The sequence below is a fragment of the Neodiprion pinetum genome, chromosome 2 (genome assembly GCF_021155775.2).
Source record: "Neodiprion pinetum isolate iyNeoPine1 chromosome 2, iyNeoPine1.2, whole genome shotgun sequence".
NCBI classification, from domain to species: Eukaryota; Metazoa; Arthropoda; class Insecta; order Hymenoptera; family Diprionidae; genus Neodiprion; species Neodiprion pinetum.
Genome location: NC_060233.1, coordinates 10,828,667 through 10,845,084, shown reverse-complemented (window position 1 = coordinate 10,845,084; position 16,418 = coordinate 10,828,667). Strand labels below are relative to the sequence as shown.

General features: G+C 38.0%; 2 protein-coding genes across 4 annotated transcripts; both read left to right on the top strand.

Annotated features, from left to right (window-relative positions):
* Positions 1 to 2,178: 2,178 nt before the first annotated feature.
* Positions 2,179 to 7,047, top strand: LOC124211670 (UDP-glucosyltransferase 2-like). 3 transcript variants are annotated; one of them, XM_046610982.2, is made up of 7 exons: positions 2,179 to 2,480; positions 3,393 to 3,629; positions 3,806 to 4,198; positions 5,038 to 5,260; positions 5,473 to 5,692; positions 5,849 to 5,925; positions 6,305 to 6,461. In XM_046610982.2, the coding sequence occupies exons 1-7, from the start codon at positions 2,241 to 2,243 to the stop codon at positions 6,319 to 6,321; spliced, it is 1,407 nt and encodes a 468-aa protein (XP_046466938.1). In that variant the 5' UTR covers positions 2,179 to 2,240; the 3' UTR covers positions 6,322 to 6,461. The 3 variants fall into 3 exon arrangements, with proteins under 3 accessions (XP_046466938.1, XP_068989527.1, XP_046466937.1); XM_046610981.2 differs by lacking the exon at positions 5,849 to 5,925 and adding an exon at positions 2,890 to 2,993 and having other exon boundaries at positions 2,376 to 2,480; positions 6,305 to 7,047; XM_069133426.1 differs by lacking the exon at positions 5,849 to 5,925 and having other exon boundaries at positions 2,180 to 2,480; positions 6,305 to 7,047.
* Positions 7,048 to 8,458: 1,411 nt separating this feature from the next.
* Positions 8,459 to 14,925, top strand: LOC124211669 (UDP-glucosyltransferase 2-like). Its single transcript, XM_046610980.2, has 6 exons — positions 8,459 to 8,770; positions 11,100 to 11,336; positions 11,513 to 11,905; positions 13,073 to 13,295; positions 13,508 to 13,727; positions 14,341 to 14,925. The coding sequence occupies exons 1-6, from the start codon at positions 8,531 to 8,533 to the stop codon at positions 14,618 to 14,620; spliced, it is 1,593 nt and encodes a 530-aa protein (XP_046466936.1). The 5' UTR covers positions 8,459 to 8,530; the 3' UTR covers positions 14,621 to 14,925.
* The last annotated feature ends 1,493 nt before the right edge of the window (positions 14,926 to 16,418 follow it).

Sequence of the window (16,418 nt, the reverse complement as noted above, 5' to 3'; positions counted from 1 at the left end):
GCTGTGATCACACGTGATCCAAGTGTCAAGCCATACTGTGAGTGCGTTCCGAAATTATCTGGCAGCACTAAAAACTCCCTAGGACAGAGGCAGAGCTACGTACAAACTTGCGAGCGCGAAAGAGATAAAGCATTATTGATACCAATACAAGCTATATTCGGAACGCACCTTGAATCTGAGAATCTCATATGAACATATGATATTGGAGGTAGCCTCGCGTGTATAAACAGTATGGCGGAGGAATGAGATAGAGCAGTTATGGTATGTACAGCCTGTCTCTCTCACCCTAGAACCTAATTGGCCGACATGTTTTCTCTCAGGCAGTCAAATACAGAGTGAGAGAGACGGATTGTCTAGGGTAACCCGGGAACATGTGACTCGCCCTCATGGGTAGCTACCTCCAGTAGTAACTAGTAAGGCATATGCTCTGGCAACACGCTGTAGGATTCTCTGTGTTGCCAACATGACTGTCCAGTGTAAAAAATTAGCCGTGTCAGACTCATTGTCCCGAAGTGTACACCCGCGTAAGCCTGCAACGGGGCCTCTATCAGGACGTCCGCACTCGTTCGCTACCGAAATCTAACTACCCAAATCTGCGCGCTCGAGGTTATCAGAGCCTCAAGCGGCACCCGCCTGCCCTCTGGTTTTGAGCGCCGAAACTACAGACTAATCAAGAGGCACTACACCTTAAGCTACACTGAACGCACTAGGCGTGAACATATGATATGACTCTGTTGTTATGAGTTTGTTGACTTTATTAGTTGACAATATACATGTTGAGTGGTTCATGAATAAAAAAATTGTTATGATATATCGATTGCGAGATCTCAAAATCTAATCCATTCAATCTCCAAATAATAATTTAATTTATTTCAAACTTTTCCATTACTGTAGAATGTTTTTTTATCAATGAGAATAACTCGTTTGTGACCCATGAACACTCTGAAACTTTGTCATCTTTCGATGAGTGGAATTCTGTAGCTTCGTAAAAAATTTGGACCATGATCGATCGTAGATATCAAGAACAAGGCCAGTTTTGGTATGGTAACTGGTTACTTTTTTCACTATGAAAAATTACTGTTTTTTAATTAAGTCACTATGTGTCCCCTTTCATCACTAAACGATAACTTTTGTCACATTCTTCATCGGAAACAATTAGCTTCCTGTTTACATTCTGTATTATATAACTGGAGTTTCAGTTTTGAAATTTTTTACCTCCCCGAGGTTAGAATCTTGGTTGCTCTTAAGGGCTCTTTTAGTTCAAGTCTAAGTGCCGTGCCATGTAACTGTTTTCCATTGAAAATGCACGTAAAAAATCATTTTCAGGAACCGTTCAGAAAGAATATTTGTATTCCAAGGCCGTGTGATGCTCATTGGAACAATCCCGTTTCTGAGATTTGGAAAAAATCTATGCTTCAATAATCCTTTTTTTTTTTGTTGATATTCTGTCGCGAATTTTTTCTCCAAACCCTATTTTGAAACTCATGTTAGCTAATCTGATAATCTTTATCGCATATATCACTTTAAGACTCTTTTATGCCTTACATTGATATCAAAGTTAAATTCGTAAAGTAAAGTAAAGTTTGACAAAGATTTACATACTCACTCTTTTAATTCCAATAGTCGCAGTCATAAGAATTCAGTTGTTTGTCTAGTATTTTTTTAACGTCAACTTTGATTTTGGAGAAAAAAGGAGGGAGAGGAAGTGAAACAGTCGAAAAAATGTCAACTGAAGCAAACTAATTGAGAGAGTGAAAGTGGCGGTTTATTATGAAACGCCGATGTGAACTTTTGAAAAATATTCCAGTAGCTTAACTTTTTTCATTCCAATTTACCGTTTTGAATTTTGATTCATACGGAGAATTCATATTCTTTTAATGAAATCCAACTTAATTATTGTCTTGAACTTTTACTATGATTCTGTTACGTCATTTAGTTCTTTACTCGACTGTATACTGATTCTTTCTTATCGCACCGAGGAATTTCGCCTATAAGACAGACTTGGTATTGGTAAGAGTACACAAATATCCAAGTGGACATTGAACCACACGTATTTAACAAATATGAAAAAAGTAAATGGTTCGTAACGTTGCTTGCAACATAAAAAGAAGATTGTATATGTAATTAGCGGTTCAAACTATTTTAAATCAGTCTTCACAGACTCACAGTTCAGCTTGCGTAGTGGCAGAGGACGATTCTGAATCTGTTTATAGTTCGTGTTCGCCTACGTCAGTTGAAAGATGGATCACTCGTTCTACAGTTCCGTGATAATTGGACTCTTCGTAATTTCATGCAACGCACCTGTTGCATCGACTCTGAATATTTTGGGGATATCAACGCTGCCCTCGAATTCTCACCACATTTGGTTTTCCGAACTCATGAGAGGCTTGGCGCGAAATGGGCACAATATTTACGCGCTTGGTCTCCGCGAGACAAAGTTTGACCAAGATGAAGGAACGCAGAATCGAACTCAATCTTTCGTGAGTTATCGCTTGTTACGTTAAAAAAAAGTCTTAAATTTTTTTTTCCGAGTCTAGGGATTATAGAATATTTAACACGCTTTCCAAGTACTAAGTTTACAAAACTTGGTCTCAACTTTCTTAATACGATTCCAAGTTGTTATTTATCTGCCCGGGGGTAAAAAAAGATTTGAAAAATCATTGGTGGGGAGAAGATTAAAGGCAATGTTTCTGAAGAAATAACTGAAAAATTTTGGCGAGGTAATTATAAACTCTGGCTATCTTAGATTTGATGCTGATTACTTTCACGTAATCGGAACACTTTTGGAGGTTTTAATGAAAATTTTAGGATGTTTCCAAAGTTCCAATGAAGAAATTGAGATTCGAGGTGACTTTCGTCTGGAAATTAAAATTGAAAATACTTCTACAGATATTTCAAAAATCAATTGACGAAACGGAGAAATGATGAAACTAATTCAGAGATTAGGAGGGAAGTTTTTGAGTGATACTGTAGAGGAAGTTCTGGAACATTTGGTAAGGTCCTATTTTTTGCAATTTTCATGAGAATCTGTGCCAGTATCTGAGAACCGTTCATAAAATCTCAACAAAATCTCTGAAAGTGTTCGAATTACGTAAAAGTGATCGGAGTGTAATGAAAGACGATGATATGTTCGTAAGGCTTTTTCAGAACTTGTCAGAATTATCATAATCACGCAGAATTTTGTTACGATATTGTCGAAAATGTATTTTCATGAAAAATAATTTTAGTCCCTCGAGATGTCATTCGTGGAATTATAATTTTGTAGCCTTTCAACCCAAGATTCGTGGTTAATATGTTGACCGACAAAAATTAAGAAATTTCAAACGAATAATTGCAAAAACTTAAATAGACTTGCAGATAAAAATTTGGTTGACTTTTGTTTATAATGACAGGTATTCGAGAGCGTTATAGACGATTTTCACAGAAGCTCCGTGTTTTCCCCGGTAGAATGGTTACGATTAAGTGTAACGGAGATTTCGTGGCTGAACCACAAAGTAGGTAACGATATGTGTGAACGACAAATGGCGACCGACGGTGCGAAGAGGGCCTTAGAAACGGTCAGACAAACGAGGATCGATGTCATAGTTCAGGACTTGACGTATGGCCAGTGTTTTTACGGGATGTGGGAGGTAGAGTAAAACGCCTTCGGACTAAACGCGAATCTAGGAAGATTCAACTACTAATCCAGTCAAAAGACTTGAAAAAATGAATCGTAAATTCGAGTCCCGCTTGTGATTCAAAAACCTCCACGCTTATTGAATGGCAGTGAACCAACTCCTCCCTTTTGTCCGTTCCGGTGTTTCAGATTGTTCAAGGAAATCCAGCTATAGTTGGATTCACACCATTCGGTTTGCCTAATTGGGTAAAATACGTTGTGGGGGGCAATAATTGGCCAGCAATCAGGACCTTTCCTTATTTCCGGCAAACTCAGCCGTTCAGTATTTGGGAGAAGACATTGAATTTTTTTTACTACGAGCTTGACGACCTCTTTCGCGAATTCTACTACATGCCAAGACAGCAGGAACTCGCTGAGAAATTCATTGGCAGAAAGATGACCAGATCGGTCAGCGAAATCGAGAAAAACGTCAGCATCATGCTGACGAACAGCTACGCGGTCTTAGATCCGGCAGCATTTTTACCTCCGAACGTAATCGAAGTCGGTGGATTGCACATCAAGGATTCGAAACCACTGCCTCAGGTAAATATCGAACAGCTTCAGGCAGGTAAAAAGAGAGCGAAAGCTGTGAGTAAAACGGTTCGATTTTCTGTTTGTTGACGCAAAATTGGAGGATCGCCCAATCGATTTTGACAGAATTTTTGCCAACGTGTGCTCGTGTTTTCGGAAGTAGAATAGGGTGCACAGTTGTCTGAAAAGCCTCGAGTTTTCTTGTCGCATAAAACATTTCAATCTAGCTCAAAAACTGCTACTTTCATAAATGAGTTTATGATTAATTCACGAAATGCTGGACTGATTCTCTGGAATGAATGCTGGACTGGAGAATTTTTAGAAAACAGTCTTGTCAATTCCTATACTTCCAGTCTCTTCTTTATTTTCCATTTTCTCGTTTCGATGGATTTCTTAAATAAATTTCTTCGAAAATTGTACCATGCTTGTTTCACTTGTTTATTCTTTTTGAAAGTACTGATTAATTGGAATGTTCTTTTTCCATCTGAAAATTTATAAGCCGATTAGAATGTGCAAAAAGCTGCTTATCTTCGCCATTTTACCGTCTGAGCAAGAAAGTTTTTCTACATTTCGCTAGATTCGAGTAGCAAATTCCATTTTATAATAAATTATTGTGAATATTTATGAAAGGACATCTTTTCAATTATTGTCTGGGAAACTAATCTATTCTACGAAACATTGATAGCAAGTGAATTTCAAATGATTGAGAATTTTAAGTTCACTTTTTTGCCACATCCTATAAAAGTTGGATAGTTTCTGCGACTCATTTTTGTTCCGTAAATTGTATATTCGTTACACTGAAACTGCAAGCTTCAAGCTTGATGTCCTTTAATGTTTTATATTTAAACCAGGATATTCAAAAATTTCTCGACGATGCGGAACACGGCGCAATTGTAATATCATTCGGATCTAATATACAAAGCAGCACCTTGGAATCGGACAAAATAAAAATAATTCTGGCTGCGCTAGGTCAGCTGAAGCAGCATGTTTTATGGAAATTTGAGGCCACTGACTTGCCGGGCAGGCCAAAAAACGTGATGATAAGAAAGTGGCTGCCACAGAACGACGTTTTGGGTGAGTAATCAAATGTTCCGGGCGATTTATCGACGAAATTCGGTCGCCTGCTTTTGTCGCTTATACGTTATTCATTGATTGAAATTTTAATTTCCCTTGTCCGAAATTTCGTTGAAAGTTTTGAACGGAACAATGCCAAAACGTTTGCCGTGTAACATATGAAGCCGAAATCGTAGGACCGAAATGTCATTGAACAATTTCTTCGCACACAGCTCATCCAAAAGTCCGAGTCCTTTGGTCTCATTCTGGACTTCTCAGCACCCAAGAGGCCGTCTGGTGGGGAGTGCCGCTGGTTGGAACGCCATTTTTTTTGGATCAGCATATGAACATTGACTTACTCGTCAAAAAAGGGGTTGCGTTATCTCTCGACTACGAGTCTCTTACAACTGAAACGATTTTGGAAAGACTAAACAGAGCCATTCATGATCGCAGGTGAGGGATGGCTAAAAAAATTGAGTCACTTTCAGTTTAATGTCGAACTGATTTTTGACCGAGAAACGGCACCCGGTTATTTCGAACATGAATTTTCATGTATCTTTTTGACCACAAAGCTTGCGTTTTGAATATCTTGCGATTCCTTCATTCAAGAATGCATCGAGTCGACGGAGTTCAAAACGGCAAAGTAACAAACAGACGTTCGAAATTAATGGGCGAATCAAGTTTCAGTAAGTTTACCAGACAACTATTCACTCGGCGGAGAAAAAGAGATTGAAATTTTGGGAGTGTCGATCGAAGTAATTCAGTGACGAATGATCTGAGACGGGTTACATCAGCGAATGGCTTATGAGATCAAGAGATCGGTAGACGATCCATTCACAGACACAAAAATCTATTTTTTTTTTTTGAAATCGCACGTATAATATACTCGGTTTTCTTCAAGAAAGAGAAAGAATCGTATAATACAACTGTAAAAGTAATCGATAACTTAGCTCTTTTATGCAAATACATCGCTTTGTTTTTTTTTTGTTTCTCGGTGTTAAGACGACCTTTTCAGGCCTACTCACTTGATTCAATAATCAGACACGATGAGTAATTTGTTTTCAGCATTTCCCGCCGAATGAAGGAGCTTTCTCGAGAGTACAAGGATAGGGCGATGTCCCCCTTGGATTCGGCTGTTTGGCACGTTGAACATGCGTCCCGTCATCCTCGAGGGCTGTTGAGTTCCCCTGGGAAAAATATGAGCCGCATGGAGCTCAATCTCTTCGACGTTTACGCAGTTCTGGCGGTTACTATTCTCGCTATTCTCTGGATTACTCGAAGTTTAGTTAGAGCATCGTTCTACTTATTCCATCTTCGGCAAAGCCGAAAGCTGCACATTGACTAGACTACAATAGGTAAATAATTGAGTCATAATTATTAACAGTTTTACACTGTGATTTGTGTACATTGGTTTCACTAATCATTCATTTGGACATAGATCTCTTATTTCAATTTCATTGTTACTGTTTTCCATCACGAGCCCGTTGTTTTTCAATTAGCGTGTTTTTTTGTTTATCAAATCAAAAAGTCGTGAGTTCTGGACGAAAGTTTGAACTTTAACCTTGATCGGTCATTAACTGTAGGCAAAAAGGAAAAGAAATATGAGGTGTAGGGTTGAGGTGAAAAAGGATCTACTATCCAAAAATTATGTCGTCTCGGAATTCGGAGTAAATTTTTCGAGCCTTTTTTGAGAGATTATGAGCACCGCAAAACATGTCACCGAGCGAAACGGATGACGTTATTGTCATTGGCTTTGTTTTCTGTTGTTAATGAGTTCCAATAAACAATAATAATGTCATTTTAGCTGACACTTTACGTACTTTTGTAACGAAAAAAAATCCTAATCGAATTGAATGACTGGCATCCGGAATATAAATTTCCAAAACTCTCCCACGTTTTTAGCTGCCTGGTTTTTACCCTTTGAACGAAAATTGTGATAAGTCCGAGTGAGAAAAAGTCACAACTGTGTTGCTTTGTAACTAGTTCCTTATATAACTTTCTGAACATGAAAATCGAATTGAAAATGTGTTTTACAAAGATTCAGAGATGAATGTTCAGGTTGAAATCTAAAACGATTCAACTAAATTTCAATCGCGCTATGTTAGTTATCACACAACTTTTCAAAGTTCATAATTGCATTACAGGTGTTTTGATTAAAGTAATTACTGCTATTGCCGACATCTTCGGGTAATTTGTTACGTAATCTATCCTGAACAACATTGCTGTTTTATGTGTAAAATAAATGGTATTGCGAACGATTGAATTAGACGGTGAAAGTGCAAAATCATACTTACAGATGTCAAAATTTATTATTCAGCCAATCTTTATGCAAAATTACGCCATTACTTTTATGCAGAAGGAAAAACAAGAAAACAAAAATAATGGTGGAGGGTACATATTTAGCAAAAATTAAGCAAATTTCAAACGATTTCGATTCAAAAAACGTGACTCTGTGATTCAAAAAAGTGAACTAAAAAATTTTATCGATCCAATAAGAGTAAGAAGGGCAATTTGTTCATCTTTGTTAATATGATCAGTTGGAAATTTTTAAATAATTCAAGTTTTTTTCATTCGTGTTAACCGTTTTTGATTCTCTTTTGTATAAAGAGATTTTTTTTTCATACCATTCAACTCAATCGATTTGACTTTGACGTCTTCAACCACAGCTGAACTCCTAATTGCTTTATTGTAGACAGTTTATTTTTAAACTCGGTGTAAAAACTGATAAACTTTTATTGCAAAGGAATTTTGCTTAAAAAATGCGTAGACGTCAACAAAATCACTTTTGTTGGGACAGACTGACTTTGAGAATTATTCAGAGTCTGCAATTATCAATGACAGTTCACAAACAGTTTCCAAAAATACTCACATGATAAAAAGTTTACAGGTATATATTACCGCGATAAAACGAATCTGCTGCACACATTAATAAAATTATACTTTGAGCGAGTACGAATGATTGCGTAAATGTGCATTAATGTATCTCGTAAGAACACAGACGTGCGAATGCACAATTTTTCGCCGTCGGCTATGAGAAGTTATTTGCATTCTCGACTCGCCTATCACGTCTCGTTCGTATTAGTGAGAGTGTGAATATAGGTATGCAAGCAGAAGTGGAATCGCTTACAGTGCATGGCGTGTGCGAATTGAATGATTAAAATAGATGGGTCAAAAAATTGCTGCTGCCCGACGAGGCGAGACGATTCGAGGTCGAGCATATTGCAGTATCAGCTTGCAGTCCTTACAGAGTAGCGGATCCGTTAGTTCGTGTTCGCCTACGTCAGTTGAAAGATGGATCGCTCGTTCTACAGTTCCGTGATAATTGGACTCTTCGTAATTTCATGCAACGCACCTGTTGCATCGACTCTGAATATTTTGGGGATATCAACGCTGCCCTCGAATTCTCACCACATTTGGTTTTCCGAACTCATGAGAGGCTTGGCGCGAAATGGGCACAATATTTACGCGCTTGGTCTCCGCGAGACAAAGTTTGACCAAGATGAAGGAACGCAGAATCGAACTCAATCTTTCGTGAGTTATCGCTTGTTACGTTGGAAAAAAGTCTTCAATTTTTTTTTTTTACGAGTCCAGGGATTAGAGAATATTTAACACGCTTTCCAAGTACTAAGTTTACAAAACTTGGTCCCGACTTTCTTAATACGATTCCAAGTTGTTATTTATCTGCCCGGGGGTAAAAAAGATTTGAAAAACCATTGGTGGGGAGAAGATTAAAGGCAATGTTTCTGAAGAAATATCTGAAAAATTTCGGCGAAGTAATTATAAATTCTGGTTATCTTAGATTTGATGCTGATTACTTTCACGTAATCGGAACACTTTTGGAGATTTTAATAAAAATCTTAGGATGTTTCCAAAGTTCTAATAAAGAAACTGAGATTCGAGGTGAGTTTTGTTTGGAAATAAAAATTGAAATTACTTCTACAAATATTTCAAAAATCCATTACCAAAACAGAAAAATGATGATACGAAATCAGAGATGGGCTGTCCATAAACCATGTATTTACTTTGAGGAAGGTCGAATGAGGGCAGGGGGGGGGGCGATGCAAGGCTACGCTGACAATGAGTTACATGGCCGCCGGGGGGGCAGTCTGCGATACGTGGTTTTATAATAGACGGAGAGCTAGCGACCAAATCGGTCATGTGGCTTCAGCAGTAATAAAACTCCATTAGATACTTGCCTCAATAACCTTTTCCGATAATCTTCGTGCTGGCAGGCCGTGGGCGGTAGGTGCGGGTGTAGGGGAGTCGGCAAAAAAAAATAAAAAAAATGTGGGCTCAGCAACTTTAATTTTTATCGCAAACAGTCACTCTGTACTCTGACCGATTTGGTCGCTAGCTCTGAGACTATAACCCATGCATTCTAATTAGTATCTGACTGAAACGTGATTCTCAACCGAAACCGTAACCGAAATCGAAACTTGGTATAGTCAAGTTAAAGATTAGTTGAACTTTCATTATACCCTGAAATCTAGTGTTTTTTCTAGCTTTGTAACAGATTATTCGATCGGGTTAAATAAAAAAAAACTACAATTTATTAAGACACCACTTTATTTTTGAAATACAATGTAGGTACAAAATTTTCAACACGAAAACCATAAAACTACAACTTATATCAATTTTTAAGTTTTCAATGATGAACCAATTAACAACAAAAAAAAACAAACAAAATTCTTGAAAATACTCACCACTGTTTTCACAGAATCAGAGACACACCTAACGATTAAACGCCGGCTGGCGAACTGAGGTTATGCTCAACAAGCGGTGTAGACTATACGAGGAAATCCGTTTCTCGAACATACCCGAGAATGCCCGACACGACACGAACGTCGGTTTCGGCCACAAATTGGCTGAAATCGAAGCTGCCGCCACCCTCACGGAAAAAAAAACCACAACTTGGGTGTAAATTCGTACCCCCAACTCCTAGATAACGCTAATTTCCCATAAGAAGAAAGTTAGAGGTACGAACTTGCACCCAAGTTGGAGTTTTTTTCCGTCAGGGCGAAATTAGCATTTTTTGCCGAAAGTGGTAGAAACCGGAACCGCAACTTCGGTCGGTATTTAATTTTCATTCGGTTTCTCGCGCGCAATATTTTCTCTTTGGCAGTCACGGGTTTCAACGACGTGCTTGATAGGTACACTTGAAACTAAGCTTGATTATCACCAAAAAGTCGAATACAAATCTTTTCCCGTTAATAATCGTTTGAAAGCGTGGCTGGTTCCGGCCATTTGTTCTTACGGATGTTTCGAATAATAAAAATTTGGAAAAAAAAACTGCTTGTGTATTCATTTTTGAATGTACGAAATTTGTTTTTAAATCGGCGGGAGGGGGGGGGGGGGGAGGGGGGTGGTAGTGGTAGCTCAAAAGTGTCCAAAATAGAGCTACGTAGTTTACTGATAATTCCTTAGGAGGGAAATTTCTCAGCGGTATTTTGGAAAAAGTACCGAAACAATAAGTTCCTATTTTTTGCAGTTTTCGTAAAAATCTGTGCCAGTATCTGAGAAGCAATCATACAATCTTCATAAAATCTCTGAAAGTATTCAAACTCCGTGAAAGTAAACGAGAGAATATAATGAGAAATCGTAAGAAGTTCGTGAGACTTTTCCAAAGTTTGTCGGAATAATTAAAATCGTTTCGCAATTTGGTGAAAACTTGTCGGAAATATTTTTTCATCACAAATGTTTTAACCCATCAAGTTGATACGCGTACCGTTATAATTTTCCGGCATTTCATCTCTGCATTACTGGTTAATATATGGACGATAAAATCAACAAAATGTTGAACGGATAATTGCAAAACGTTGAGATACTGATGCGGTATAAAACTTTTGTTTTTTAATGACAGGTGTTCGAGCACGTTATGGACAATTTTCTCAAAAGCCAAGACTTTTCCCCAGTAGAATGGTTACAAGTAAGTGTGACGCAAATGGCGTGGCTGATCCACGAAATCGGTAACGAAATGTGTGAACGGCAAATGGCGACCGACGGAGCCAAGAGGGCCTTAGAAATGGTCAGACAAACGAGGATCGACGTCATAGTTCAGGACTTGACGTATGGCCAGTGTTTTTACGGGATGTGGGAGGTAGAGTAAAACGCCTTCGGACTAAACGCGAATCTAAGAAGATTCAACTACTAATCCAGTCAAAAGACTTGAAAAAATGAATCGTAAATTCGAGTCCCGCTTGTGATTCAAAAACCTCCACGCTTATTGAACGGCAGTGAACAAACTCCTCCCTTTTGTCCGTCCCGGTGTTTCAGATTGCTCAAGGAAATCCAGCTATAGTTGGATTCACACCATTCGGCGCACCTAATTGGGTTAAAGACGTTGTGGGGGGCAATAATTGGCCAGCAATCAGGACCTTTCCTTATTTCGGGAAAACTCAGCCCTTCAGTATTTGGGAGAAGACAATGAATTTTTTTTACTACGAGATTGACGACCTCTTACGCCACTTCTACTACATGCCAAGACAGCAGGAACTCGCTGAGAAATTCATTGGCAGAAAGATGACCAGATCGGTCAGCGAAATCGAGAAAAACGTCAGCATCATGCTGACGAACAGCTACGCGGTCTTAGATCCGGCAGCATTTTCACCTCCGAACGTAATCGAAGTCGGTGGATTGCACATCAAGGATTCGAAACCACTGCCTCAGGTAAATATCGAACAGCTTCAGGCAGGTAAAAAGAGAGCGAAAGCTGTGAGTAAAACGGTTCGCTTGTCTGTTTGTTGACGCAAAATTGGAGGATCGCCCAATCGATTTTCACAGAATTTTTGCCAACGTGTGCTTGTGTTTTTGGAAGTAAAATAGGGTGCACAGTTGTCTGAAAGGCCTCCAGTTTTCTTGTTACGTAAAATATTTGAATGTGGCGCAAAAACTGTTACTTTTATAAATGAGTTTGTGATGAATTCACGAACTGCTGTACTGATTTTCAACGAAGTTTTATCAATTATAAGTGTTGTTTTTTTTCTTGCCATATTACGGGGATCAAACAAGGTCATTGAGACACTTTTTCCAATATGCTGCCATTGTTAAGTATTTCATTTCACAAAATTGCACCGATATAGATCATGATCAACAAAGAGTAATATTGAATAGAGAGCTGAAAATACGAAATCTGTTTCAGCGACTTTGTGCAAAATAGTTTCGTAAATTCTAATACTTCCATTTACTTATCTCTTCTTAATTTATTGCTATGTATACTTCACTTTTGCAATGGCATTAATTTTTTTAGGTTTGACAGCTCTGGATTTATTTTCCATTTTCTCGTCTCGATGAATTTCTCAAATAAATGTCTTTAGGAACCGTACTATGCCTGGTTTACTTGTTGATTACTCTTAAAAGGAGTGATAAATTGTAATATTCTCGTTCCGTCCAGAAAAATATACATTGATTAAAATGTGCACAGTTACTTCTGTTTGCCATTTTACCGATCGAGCAAGCAAGTTTTTATACATTTTGTTTGATTCCAAGAGTAATTCTCATTTTACTGTATATAGAAAGTATTTCTGAAGGAAAATCTGTTTAATTGCTGCGTAGATTATCACCTCGGAGTTAATAATTATAGTAACGTTGTAACATAAACAAAATGTGGACATAAAATTCATTCTCTCTAATAATATCGAAGGTTCTGGAAAATAGCAATACCAAATGAATTTCAACTGACAAATTATACCAAATTTCCACTTAATTTTTTTTGTTATTTCCTATGAAAGTTGGGTAGTTCCAGCGGCTCATTTCTATTCCATAAAATTTATACTCGTTACACTGACATTGCAAGCTTCAACCTTGATGTCTTTTAATATTTTATGTTTAAACCAGGATATTCGGAAATTTCTCGACGATGCGGAACACGGCGCAATTGTAATATCATTCGGATCTAATATACAAAGCAGCACCTTGGGGTCGGACAAAATAAAAATAATTCTAGGTGCGCTAGGTCAGCTGAAGCAGCATGTTTTATGGAAATTTGAGGCCACTGACTTGCCGGGCAGGCCAAAAAACGTGATGATAAGAAAGTGGCTGCCACAGAACGACGTTTTGGGTGAGTAATCAAATGTTCCGGGCGATTTATCGACGAAATTCGGTCGCCTGCTTTTGTCGCTTATACGTTATTCATTGATTGAAATTTTAATTTCCCTTGTCCGAAATTTCGTTGAAAGTTTTGAACGGAACAATGCCAAAACGTTTGCCGTGTAACATATGAAGCCGAAATCGTAGGACCGAAATGTCATTGAACAATTTCTTCGCACACAGCTCATCCAAAAGTCCGAGTCCTTTGGTCTCATTCTGGACTTCTCAGCACCCAAGAGGCCGTCTGGTGGGGAGTGCCGCTGGTTGGAATGCCATTTTACGTGGATCAGTACATGAACATTGATTTACTCGTCAAAAAGGGGGTTGCGTTATCTCTCGACTACGAGTCCCTTACAACTGAAACGATTTTGGAAAGACTAAACAGAGCCATTCATGATCGCAGGTGAGAGATGGCTAAAAAAATTGAGTCACTTTCAGTTTAATGTCGAACTGATTTTTGACCGAGAAACGGCACCCGGTTATTTCGAACATGAATTTTCATGTATCTTTTTGACCACAAAGCTTGCGTTTTGAATATCTTGCGATTCCTTCATTCAAGAATGCATCGAGTCGACGGAGTTCAAAGCGGCAAAGTAACAAACAGATGTTCGAAATTAATGAGCGAATCAAGTTTCAGTAAGTTTATCAGACAACTATTCACTCGGCGGAGAAAAAGAGATTGAAATTTTGGGAGTGTCGATCGAAGTAATTCAGTGACGAATGATCTGAGACGGGTTACATTAGCGAATGGCTTATGAGATCAAGAGATCGGTAGATGATCCATTCACAGACACAAAAATCTATTTTTTTTTTTTGAAATCGCACGTATAATATACTCGGTTTTCTTCAAGAAAGAGAAAGAATCGTATAATACAACTGTAAAAGTAATTGATAACTTAGCTCTTTTATGCAAGTACATCGCTTTGTTTTTTTTTTTGTTTCTCGGTGTTAAGACGACGTTTTCAGGCCTACTCACTTGATTCAATAATCAGACACGATGAGTAATTTGTTTTCAGCATTTCCCGCCGAATGAAGGAGCTTTCTCGAGAGTACAAGGATAGGCCGATGTCCCCCTTGGATTCGGCTGTTTGGCACGTTGAACATGCGTCCCGTAATCCTCGAGGGCCGTTGAGTTCCCCTGGGAAAAATATGAGCCGCATGGAGCTCAATCTCTTCGACGTTTACGCAATTCTGGCGGTTACCATTCTCGCGATTCTCTGGATTACTCGAAGTTTAGTTAGAGCATCGTTCAATTTATTCCGCCTTCGGCGAAGCCAAAAACTGCACAGCAACTAGACAACAGTAAAAAAAAAATAATAGTCATAATTTTTAACAGTTTTACACTGTCACATAATAAAATCAGTTTCAGTTATTATACATTCAATTTGTTTTTCGATTTCCTTACACCTGAGTGATACAAGTAAAACTGATTCTGATTCAATAATTTAGGAGTGTACATTTGCACTTCGTTTCATACATTTATAACTAGTTAGTGGTCAGATATGCGAAATGATCCACCCCTACACATAATATAAAAAATGAGATTCCTATAAGTCATGCGTGCTGAGTTTATAATGAAATAAATGTACATTAGAAGGTCACGACCACAATATTCCCAAACCTCGTAAACGTTGCGCAGAAATTTTGCAAGATACCTTTCGTCGGGAAATTTACAGTTCTTGGTACAAATTCACGTGTAGGTCAATAATGGCGTTCAACTGACGATGCAACAGAGCGCATTGTGTTTATCTCTCGTTAATTACGGAGGATCAGCCGTTATGGGTTAAATTGGCCCAAGATAAACGGGTATTACTATTTGTTATTACTATTGTCAACCAATATTCCACCGACAATCGATAATCGTGGCTTTCTATTTCTACAAGAGTTACCGGCCAATATGCTTGCCACTAGAACCTTATCTGGAGCCGGAAAGGGTGTTTGGTGAATTACAGAGCTCTGTAAAAAATTGACACGCTAATCAACTTACAGGCAACTATAATCCAATCACCAACTTTCCAACAATACCCATGGTTCGCCTAGTTTGTTACCAAAATTTTTGTTTCATAACATATTTACAATATTCATGATGTACGTACCATTTCTCATTCAACAATAACTATCAGACTTTGAATATTTTCGACAGTCTGAAAAGTAATCGAACTGAATTCCAAACTTCTATGCTTGCCAGAAATGAAGAACAATTTTTGTCTTTCGAGGGGCGTTAGATAATGTTTCGCAAATCACTGCTTTTTTTCATGTAAAATAAAACGTCGTAATAGTGAACGTATTAAATTTTCGCAAGCTCAAAATGTAGCTTGAGGCGTAATTTTTTTTTATTCAATACCATTTTTTTGTTTGTTTTTTTTTTATAAAAATATTTTACTCGACGAAAATTTAATCTTTTTATTACAGAATGTATGGCGCTCGTTTTACGAGAGTAGACGTGAATTGTTGCCAACCGTCGGAAAGGTTTACGGACTTAGGCAGCTGGCCGTGTATGCACGCATGTACGTACATGTACGGATGGCACTGATCGCTAAGATTGTAGCTTTTAAGGAGGAGTAGAGGATACCGATTTATTGCCGATAAACTTCCCCATCAGCCAAGTGACAATCCAATTTTAGCATCTACTTTTCTCGATATCAAATGAAACATTGTTGACTTGAATTTTTCTATTTTACAAGTTTACCGTAAGTACTTTGTGCATATCTGTGTGTTTTTGATTAAATATAAGTACAATTTATAAAAAAAAAACAAAAAAATGTAGACCAAAACTTCATGTGTATTATTAGGTATACAATATATTACAAACCAAACTTTGAAATTCGTGACTTTAATACTTCTCATTCAATAATTGTTTTATGTAGTGTTCCTCCTTCGGTATCGTTCTTTATTTTCTAATCATACCAAAGTGAGACTAATTACGGCACGAGGGATCCGAATCAGTACACAAGAGAGAAAAGTGAAGTTTCCCGAACCCCTTTCGGTATTTCCATTCCAGACTTTCTTTCTTTTTTTTTTTTATTTATCTAACAACTTTTTTCACTTTTCATCGCTTCGTTGAAAAGAGAACTGTTGCTTTGGGCTAGAATGG

Excerpts from the sequence above, each read along its gene's own strand:
- LOC124211670 (XM_069133426.1), top strand. The coding sequence starts at position 2,241 with ATGGATCACTCGTTCTACAGTTCCGTGATAATTGGACTCTTCGTAATT. Across the intron at positions 4,199-5,037 it reads ATTCGAAACCACTGCCTCAG|GATATTCAAAAATTTCTCGA; the intron begins GTAAATATCGAA and ends TATTTAAACCAG. Across the intron at positions 5,261-5,472 it reads GCCACAGAACGACGTTTTGG|CTCATCCAAAAGTCCGAGTC; the intron begins GTGAGTAATCAA and ends CTTCGCACACAG.
- LOC124211669 (XM_046610980.2), top strand. The coding sequence starts at position 8,531 with ATGGATCGCTCGTTCTACAGTTCCGTGATAATTGGACTCTTCGTAATT. Across the intron at positions 8,771-11,099 it reads AGAATCGAACTCAATCTTTC|GTGTTCGAGCACGTTATGGA; the intron begins GTGAGTTATCGC and ends TTTTAATGACAG. Across the intron at positions 11,906-13,072 it reads ATTCGAAACCACTGCCTCAG|GATATTCGGAAATTTCTCGA; the intron begins GTAAATATCGAA and ends TGTTTAAACCAG.